The 10,120-nt window shown below is 43.3% G+C and overlaps 1 protein-coding gene across 1 annotated transcript in view; it reads right to left on the bottom strand.

Annotated features, from left to right (window-relative positions):
- Positions 1–824: 824 nt before the first annotated feature.
- LOC149310181 (EH domain-containing protein 3) overlaps positions 825–10,120 on the bottom strand; it is a 32,221-nt gene continuing 22,925 nt past the window's right edge. The window contains exons 6-7 of the mRNA XM_089533858.1: positions 7,393–7,557; positions 825–4,768 (exon numbers count right to left, since the gene is read on the bottom strand). Coding sequence (XP_089389984.1) covers positions 4,241–4,768; positions 7,393–7,557 — 693 coding nt within the window. The 3' untranslated portion in view covers positions 825–4,240. The remainder of the gene's footprint in view (positions 4,769–7,392; positions 7,558–10,120) is intronic.

Raw genomic sequence — 10,120 nt, 5'->3', positions numbered from 1 at the left:
ATCTGGAGACTATACTTGTGATTCTAGGCTGCATCAATAGCATTGGCCTTTTTAGCTGCCTCATTACACCGTTGACTGATGTTCAACTTGTGGTCTACTTGGACTCCCAGATCCCTTTCACCCATAGAAGTTTCCTTAAGCCAGGTGTCCCTCTTCCTATATCTATGCATTTTTCTACTTAAGTGCAGTATCTTACACATTTCTCCATACTGAAATTTATTTTGTTTGTTTTGGCCCACCTTTCTATTGAGGTCATTTTGAATTTTGATCCTGTCCTCTGGGATATTAGCTATTCCTCCTAATTTGGTGTCATCTGCAAATTTGATAAGTATGCCCCCAATTCTGTCCTCCAAGTCATTGATAAAGATGTTGAATAACACTGGGCCCAGGACAGAGCCCCACTGGACACCCCACTGGTCACGTCTCTCCAGGATGAAGATGATTAATTGCTGAGCACCCTTTTGAGTTTGGTCAGTCAACCAGTTACTAATCCACCTAACAGATCTTGTTTGCAAGAATATCATTGTAGAAGAAATTGTGAAATCCCATTCCACATGTCTATTGTGCTGGATGGGGACTTCCATCTCAGTAGTATAGCAAATCCACTCTGAATTTTAGTGTGAACATGGTCACCATCCTCTGTCAAAGTGGGCACAAAGGCAAGAGGCTGAAGAAAGGGTTGGGACAACACTGGAGGATTACAAGCAGAAGACGACATCCAGAGTCCTTGTGTTTGACACAAGCAACATCACATAACACAAACCTCATCTGGAAGGATCTTAACTGCAACCAGGTAACAAAGAACCAAACAAAAGCAACCAGACTTTACATTTTTTAATAATATTTTTAGGATGCAGGTACAAAAACAAAAAAGGATTAATGCATTAACTTTGTTCTTTGTTGTTGCTGTTTTAATCAAGACATAATAAATGCACTGCAATAAAGATGTCTTTACATACACACACAGAATATATATTTCTCTATATAATATTAACATGGAAATATAAAATAAGTTATAAGTGTCCTGGTTCTGTCTTTCCCTCACCCCCATCCCTCGAGTCACAGTTGAAGTTCAGCATGTACAAATGCCATGTACAAAAGCCATGAGGACTGCAATCCAACAAAATAAAAGGGGCAGAGAAGAAGAGGCATGGAGGGAAAGGAAGGCAAGGGAGCACAGAAGGACACAGCTTGGCTCAGGCTCTTCACATCTCAATAATGTTGAGCATATTTATCCCAGGCGAGCGTTGGGAGGGCAGGGAGGTTTTTGTCAACGCAAGGATGGATGCCCACAGGACAAAATGGCGTCATGTTGCATCCCCTGCTTGCAATGAAGGACAGAACAGGTACAGAAATGGCATTGCTGGGGCTTGGAAATTCAACCACAAACACGTACACAAGTGTGTGTTGTGGCAAGTGGTAAACATACTGAGATGCATTAGTCTAGCCTCCAGAGAGCTAGCATTCATTGTGAAAAGCATTTGCCTATTTTCAGGATAACTTGTTCCTATTCAGAGCTTGGGAGAAAAAAAATAAATACATTACATACTGGCTTGGGGATTCTGGGAGCCACGGCCCAAGAAAGTAAATCTTCCCAAGCTCTGTTCCAATTTCGTAATCCTTAACCAGATAAAGTCTCTGATCTTTCTCTCATTCTGACCAAGATTATACAACAAACAGGACTGTTAGTGGTCAAGCCCCAGGGAGGACATTGTCTCTGCTCCTGATTGTAAGGAAGGGGAAGGAGCAGAGAGACAACTCCGAGGAGGAAGATGCAGCCACTCTGAGCTTGGAGCAGGGTAACAGAGCAAATGCACCATTGTTTTCCTTCTCAGGACCAAGACCGGCTGCATCTTCATGGTCCAAATTTAGTCCCAAATAGCCAGGAGCAGCCCTTCCGAAGGCTTGGCAGAGAGGGAGGTTTTTAGACAAAGTACAAAGAGCAAGAGAATGGCCCCCTGTGCCCCATCCAAAAAGAAAAATATAAGCATGTAAGTCACTAACAACATCATGCCTTCTATGAGCGGTTATTACTGTGTGCCTTCAAGCCGTTTCCGACTTTTGGCGACCCTAAGACAACCCTATCACTGGGTTTTCTTGGCAAAATGTGTTGCCCTTGCCTTCCTCAAAGGCCGAGAGAGTGTGACCTGCCCAAGGATACCCAGTGGGTTTCTGTGGCCAGGTGGGGATTCGAACCCTGCTCTGCAGAGTCGCTCGAACCAATGTCCAACGTTTCGCACATTTATTGAGTCATAGATTCTACCTACTGCTTCGTGCCAAAGATTTCAGAGCAGGGTACAATAAATTAAAAGAACCAATGAAAACAAAGAAAAGAAAGTATTAAAAAACAAACTTTGTATGCCTTCAAGTCATTTCCAAATTATGGAGACTGTAAGGTCAACCTACCATGCAGTTTTCCTTGCAAAATTTGTTCAGCGGGGATTTGGCATTGCCTTCCCCGAGGCTGAGAGAGTGTGACTTGCCCAAAGTCACCCAATGGGTTTCATGTCCGAGCTGGGAACTGAACCCTGGCTACATCCACACTGGAGAAATAACCCAATTTGGCACCCCTTTAACTGCCCTGGTTCAAGGCTATGGAATTCTGGGAGTTGGAGTTTGTTGTGGGCCCAGAGTGGAGTGGAGCTCTGCTCTAGGCCCCACAACAAACTCCAACTCCCAGAATTCCATAGCCTTGAGTCAGGATGCTAAAAAGTGGTTCCAAACCAGGTTATTTCTCCAGTGTGGATGTAGCTCTGGTCTCCAGAGTCATAGTCCAGCACTCAAACCACTATGCCATACTGGCTCTATGTATTTAATAAAACAGTGACTGAAATATATCAGTTGGGAAAAGTTTGAAAGGACTGAAAATAAAGCTGTGCAGCCAATACGCCTGCTCTCTGTTGGAAGGGCAGTCTATAGGACTGGAGCTCACAGGCTAAAAACCCTACTTCAGTGTGGTCTCCATGTGGATCTCAGACCCTTCCCTGTGGAACCACCAGATGGAAGGCACCAAGGTGGGAAAAGCTGTAGTAACCTTTTCCAACCTCTGTGTTTGGTCTATTCACCAGTACAAACCCCAGCTCTACCACTCTATGAGACTGGAGTGACAGAATACTAGCAGTGTTCATGATCTTGAAAAAGAATTCAAACATTTTACCAATTCAACCCACAGTTTCCAAAACAGTGAATGTGCGTGTTCTGGGGCACAGATGTGAAAGACTGGAAAAAATGTTTTCCTCTATTTCCACCACTAAAAAAATCCAGAGAAAAATGACCCCCCCCCCAATCTTTTTTCATGGGTGCGATGGGAGAATGTTTTTTCCAGAATTTTTCCAGCTTTTCCCCCTCCCCAAATTTCCATGGCTCTGCTCTAGTGTTGCATTCCCATCTGAGTTCTCCTATCATCTCTCGAGAAAACGCAAGCCATCGGGGCTAATTAATTTCCAATGGCTCAAACAGGTCCATCCCCGACTCTCCACCAAATTACTTTGCAGAAAAATGTGTACCACAAGTATTTAATTTAAACATATCATTAAAAAGACACAACAGGCAGGAAGACTGAATGGTTGGTGACTTCACCACAAAAATGCTTAAGACCCAAGTGCAAGTTTGAAACCCACTCTCATCCAGAGAGTAATCTTTCATCTGAGATTTTGGGTGTATCCACAATGCAGAAATAAAGCCGTTGGATACCACATTAATTGCAATGACTCTATTCTACAGAACCCTTGGATTTGTAGTCTTGCGAGGCACCAGAGCTCCCTGACAAACCAGGCTGAATACCTCACCAAACTACAAATCATAGGATTCAACAGGAAGGAGCTATGACACTTAAGTGGTGTCAAACTGCTTTATTTCTGCAGTGTGGAAGACCTGTTTCGCTCTAGGGAGGATCCCCCTTGGACTCCACAACCAGTTGAAAGCCCCAAGGACAAACACAATGGCAATTTCATATCACTTGACGGAACAATGCTATCTGCTCCCCTCACCCATATCTCTAGACCACCCCCAGCTCCTCTCCTGTGGTTTCTATCCCCACTTTCTTCTTACCAACATGGATCAGAGCAAAGATGGTACCAGGGAAAAGTTAATTGCATATAATCCTGGCCTAAAGATCCTCTTCACACCTGAAAATGGTTACAAGCCAAAAGGTGACCTCACATCTCAACAGGTACGACTTAGGTATATTCACGTGACGTCCCCACACCCAACCCCAAGCCCCCTTTTCCTTCCGTTCCTTTCACTCTGTCAGTTTCCTCTTGGACGGAGGGATGAGGTGGGATGGCAGCTCATTGGGAAGCTCATGGCCCTCCAACTTGACTTTGATGAGATGATTGGCCAGTGCAAACTCTTCGTCGTCCAGCATCCCATCCTTGTCGATGTCGGACAGTTTCCAAATCTTGCCCAGCACCGTGTTGGGCAGCTTGGACCTCACCATCTCCTTCTTGGCGTTGGCCCCAGTTATCTTCCCATCCACGGGGGACAATGTGTAGAAGATCTCGTCGTACATGGGCTTGTCCCTGGCCACCACCCAGTTGGCGTCGTCGATGCCTTCGCCCGCCCCCTCGCCATAGCCATGTCCGAAGGGGCCGTGCAGAGTGCCCTCGAAGGCCCCCCCTTTCACCATCTGGACAGGCCGCTGGGACTCCTCCTGGCGCACCAGCACCATCAGCTGCGCAATATCGTTGGCCAGCATGTCCTCCACCACGTCCAACAGCTTCGTCTTCAGGGGCTGGAACTTGCTAAAGTCTTGGCCTTGCAGCTGCTCCTGAAAAAACAAATAAAAGACAGAGAGGAGAGGAGAGCAGGAGGAGACCTCGGTTAATTTTTTAAATATATATTTTTAAATATTATCATTTAACATGAATAATTTATTGTTGTTGGGTTCATCTGCGCTGATGAAATAAAGCAATCTGAGTTCTCTTTAAGTGCAATGGCTCAATAATGCTGTGGAATCCTGGGGTTTGTAGTTTGCTGTAGCACCAGAGTTCTCTGGCAGAGAAGGTTAAATATCTCAACAAAACTACAAATCCCAGGATTCCATAGCATTATTAAGCCATGGCAGTTAAAGGAGTGTTAATTTTGCAGTATTGATACAGCCATTGTGGGTCTTCAAGTCAACAGAGTCCATCCAGGCTGACTCACATGGGTCAATATCTGTCCTTCAGGTGGCCTGGACCTGGGCTGTATATAGTTTTAAGATAAGCTTTGTTGGTGGCAAATGATGCAGTAGTTGGTCTACAGACGAGGAAAGCATCCCATACCTTTTAGCTCCAGTATCCCTGCATGGCTAGCAACAGAACTAGGCCCCTGAACAACGCTCTCAGTCCTCATGGCTTAATAATGGATTGGGCTGGAGTTTGTCCTACCTCTCACAGAGCAAGGCCACTGAAAGATGGATCCCTGGGGCTATATAGGGCTGAACCAAACAAAGGAAAGCAAGGCAACTGGAAGATGGATTTCTGGGGTTATATTGGGCTGAACCAAAGGAAATGGAACTGCACAGACACCACCCATCTCTCTCCTTACAGATATGTTAACAGTACAAGCAAGTTGCTAACAGGAAGGTTTACTCCCTCAGTCTGTTCCCACCCAACTCTGTATCCTCAAACTGCCTGGCTAAAGCTTCAACTGCCTAACAGGGCCTACCAAACAGAAAAATAACCTTTTGCATGGCCCTGGATAGCTGTTAAGTTTTACCATGATGCTGATAAGGAGCCTGGAATCCACCCACTACAATATTTAACCATCAAGAAATGGCCATAAAAACACTCCAAGAGATGTTGGCTGAACTACCATATCAATCAGCCAGAGTATAATTTGCCACCTGTGCACTTTCTTGTCTGCCCTTAGTGTGTCCTTTTTTGGGGTAGGACACAAGGGGCAATTCTTTAGCCTTTGCACCCCATCCAACCTGATGAAGAAACTTGTATTTTCAAAAATTTGCACAGATGATTGAGTGCCTTTTTGACGTCTACAATATTGTCTTTGCCTTTCACTCAGCACCGCTCCCCCTGCACTTGTACAGCTGCGTTCCAGTGACCCACTATGAGGAGATGAGCTCTCTGACACATAAGAGCCTTTTCGTTGCCTGACGTGGGATAACAGTTTCCCATCTGTTCTGCACAGACGGAGCTGACTAATGTGTTTAAGAAGGCAGTGACTGGAAACAAGCATCTTTGTAGACGTTCGAGCCCCACAAGCCTTGAGTGACTGGTTTGCATTCATGATTTTATAGATAGCTTCTTGGAGACTATAAGAAACTTCTGCTGGCTCAGAGGAGCTGCTAGCCTAAAGCCTAAGTCTATCTCTTGTTTGCAACCAACAGGCAAGGCCATCAAATCTGGTTCTTTACAATATGGTTGACGTATTTTGGCCATATAATGAGACTGCATGGATCACTGGGAAAGACAATAATGCTAGGAAAGGTAGAGGATAGGAGGAGGAAAGAAAGACCACATGCCAGATGGATGGACATGGGCATGGGTTTGCAGGAATGAAGTAGAGAAGTGGAAGATAGGGGTTATAGTTATAGCAATAGCAAGTACATTTCTATACTGCTTGTCAGTGATCTAGCACTCTCTAAGTGGTTTACAATGGGAGTTGAAATGCCAAAAGCTAACTTTTCCAAGCTCCAACCATAACGTCATGTCACATGGGAAGTGTTTGCTAGCCCACTTTTGTCATTTAAGCTACATTGCACATGACATGGCAACTTAAGAATTATGCACTGCTAATTCCCATGGGGTCGGTGCATGAGAGACAATCCTGTTTAATAGCTCTGAATAAGAGATAAGGTACAGCAGGAAGTAATGGCTCCCTTACAAACTGGCCTGGCTTTTAGGATTAAGAGCAAAAGCCCTGCTCTCTATTCTCTCCGTTTATGAGGCCAGGCAGACAATCACAAGAGTCAGGACTTTTTTGGTGGTGGCACCAAGATTATGGAGGTTTCTGCCAGGAATGCATTTACTGCCCTATGAACATCGTTGCCACCAGCTGCAACTGGCTACTGTCCTTCATGTTTTGGCTACAGATCAGACACAGATGTCTATGTGGAGATCACTGTGGGCATCTGAAAAATTATCTACTCCACAAAAGTGTAGCAGGTGTTGATATTTCATCTGCCAGAGGACACTGATGTTTTGGCTACAGCAGACTATTGACATGACTGCTGCTCAGGAATTTAGAAGGCAAGCATCATTTCTCCTCTGATAGCCATAATCAGGAACGAAAAACTACATCCTGTCTTGTGTTGAAACATTCCTGCTGCACAGGAGTGTTTCAGCAAAAGGGGCAGTGGACCTCAGCTTTGCTCCCAAACTAATTCAGTGCAAATGAAAGACAGCATTTCTCGTCCTTGTTCTCCAACTCCTTTCTTTTTTTGGCACTCACTTGCATCTTTTTCAGATTTGGAAAGTCTCCTGGGGAAATCTGATGCTCCCGCTCGATCCGGCCGTAGATCTCCCCCAAATTGTTCACAAGTTCTTTCTTCTTATTGTCTTTGCCGAACACTGAGGGCATCTCTTTCTTCAATGAGCTAATGATGTAGGCATGGACCTAAAAGGAATAGAGAAAGAGAATTTATTATGATGTTAATAACAACAGTAATAATAACTTCTTCAATATATCTTTCAAGACTAGCAATAGGATCTCTGCAACATTGCTTCTAATGTATATCCCTTTATACTGACAACTAACAGATGGGGACAGTAATGGCATCAGGTTGGGGGCTAATTTTTAATCCCAGACTCCTACAAAGGCATTTCAGGCAACATGTAAATAATGTAGTATAATTTATAATTTATTAATTTAATTTGTATTTTATAATTGTTGTTTTTTAGTTGGAATGGGAATCTAAGGGGATTGGGTTGTTTTACTTCATATACATTTTATACTGTTACTGTTACTAATGTATTTTGTGATTGTAACCCATCTCGATCCTCTGGAAGAGGCGGGCTATAAATTATTTGTTGTTTTTCTTGTATATCTTGTGGTTTTGCCCCAGAATTGGCCAGTTTGGGGCATTTGGAGTTGTGGGGGATGGATGTCAATCACCCCAAATTCCATGTTTTTGCATCCCTTCAAGTATTTAAACAGGGCTACTTGAAGGGATGCCATACTGAGGAGGGAGCTGACTTGTTTTCACTTGCTCCAGAGACTAGGACCCGGAGCAATGGATGCAAGCTACAAGAAAAGAGATTCCACCTCAACATTAGGAAGAACTTCCTGACAGTAAGGGCTGTCCGACAGTGGAACACACTCCTTCCTCGGAGTGTAGTGGAGTCTCCTTTCTTGGAAGTCTTTAAGCAGAGGCTGGATGGCCATCTGTCGGGGATGATTTGATTTGGATTTTCTGCATGGCGGTTGGACTAGATCAGTGATGGTGAACCTATGGCACGCGTGCCAGAGGTGGCACTCAGAACCCTCTCTGTGGGCACACATGCTGTCGCCCTAGCACAGAGTTTGTCAGAGTTTCTTACTATAAAGCCAGAGGGACGTGGCACTTTGGAATAAATAAGTGGGGTCTGGGTTGCAGATTGGGCACTCAGTCTGTAAATGGTTCACCATCACTGGACTAGATGGCCCTTGCGGTCTCTTCCAACTTTATTATTCTATGATTCTATGCGATTGTTTGGGTGATATTCCACCATGCTATTCCAAGAGGCATTTGGGAACTGATCTTCTTTTTAACTGATGTACTATTCTTTCATCTAGGCTGTTAAACTAGTATTGATACTGATATCAAAATTGATTGATACCATTGCCCCCGTCCTCCCCTACTCTAGAGGAAGACTCTGTTCTTGCGCTAATTTGCCTGAAATTTTAGAGTTTTCTTATTGCACAGTTTTAAATTTTTTGATGTTCAATCTCTTTTTATGGGTTGATCACTGTTTTTATGATTGGGGAGAGGGTTGAGGTTTTGGGGTTTTAAATTGTAATTTTTAATTGTTTGATGTTTTATTTATACTGTTGGAATCTGCTTTGATTCCTTTGTGAAAAAATGGAATACAAATAATAATAGTAATTATTATTATTAATTCAAAAGGCTGTTTAATATTATTATAATTGGATATTTTTACATGTTTTTAGCTAATGAATCCCCCCATGCCCCTTGTATTTCCTTTTCATTCTATAAACTACCTTGAATCCCATTCTTGAGAAGGCAGGATACAAATAAAGTGATTGATTGAAACTGTGGCCCAGAGCTGTGTGTGATCCCCCAAGTGCATTTCTACAGCCCCCAGTCCACCAGACCTGCCCTCAGCTGAATTTCTGCTCTTGGAGGCATCCAGGAGCCACAATTTAGCTTTGAAAAGATGGCAGGTCCCCTATCTATTTGACGTATCTCCCTTTAATGAACCCATTAGAGTTCTAACAAGAGAGGCCCTTCTCTCTGTCCCACCAAGTTCTCAGGAGGATTTGGTGGGATCAAGGGAGCGGGGCCTCAGTTGCTGCTCCCAGACTTTGGGACTCCTGCCCTTGGGAGGCCAGGATGGCTTCATCTTTGCTCTCCTTCCACCTGCAAGTTAAAACATTTTGTGCTGTCAGTCTTTTAGAAACTGGCTGGGATGGGCGTCTAAATGCTGTGTGGTGCTATTTTTATGGTTTGTGTGCAGTTTACTTTAAAATGTATTTTGATACTTATAAATAGTTTAACTGATTTTAAAATAACTTGTATATTTACCCTTGCTAAGTGAAATTTTTGTACAGTTTTAAATCTGTATTGCTTTGGTTGAGATATTTTTTGTGTTGACTGTATTGTTGTGTAATGTAGTATTCAGTGTATATTTTGTATTATATGTGATGAATGATTGGTAATTGTTGATTTTTATGTGGTTTTACAACCTAATAAAAATTATTTCAAAAATGTTGCTAGCCACTTTGCATCCTAAGACTGGAGAAAAGGCAGGATATAATTGAATAAAATAAATAAATAAATGAATAATTTAGAACACCCACACAAAATATCAGTTGTTCTAAACCTGAAGTTCACTTCCAGCTGCTTTGACTTCATTTTTTCAGGGTTTTTTTGGGGTGGTGGTGGTAATTTTTGATGGTTTAAATAGCTCATGGAAAGTCCCATGTGGCTCCCAGGAGGTCACAGATCCCAAAAACCACC

Source organism: Sceloporus occidentalis, unplaced genomic scaffold (assembly GCF_023333645.1).
Source record: "Sceloporus occidentalis isolate IW3139 unplaced genomic scaffold, rSceOcc1.0.p SCAF_7, whole genome shotgun sequence".
In the NCBI taxonomy this organism is placed as follows: domain Eukaryota; kingdom Metazoa; phylum Chordata; class Lepidosauria; order Squamata; family Phrynosomatidae; genus Sceloporus; species Sceloporus occidentalis.
The sequence above is the reverse complement of the archived record's forward strand: the minus strand, read 5'-3'. Positions and strand labels throughout refer to the sequence as shown.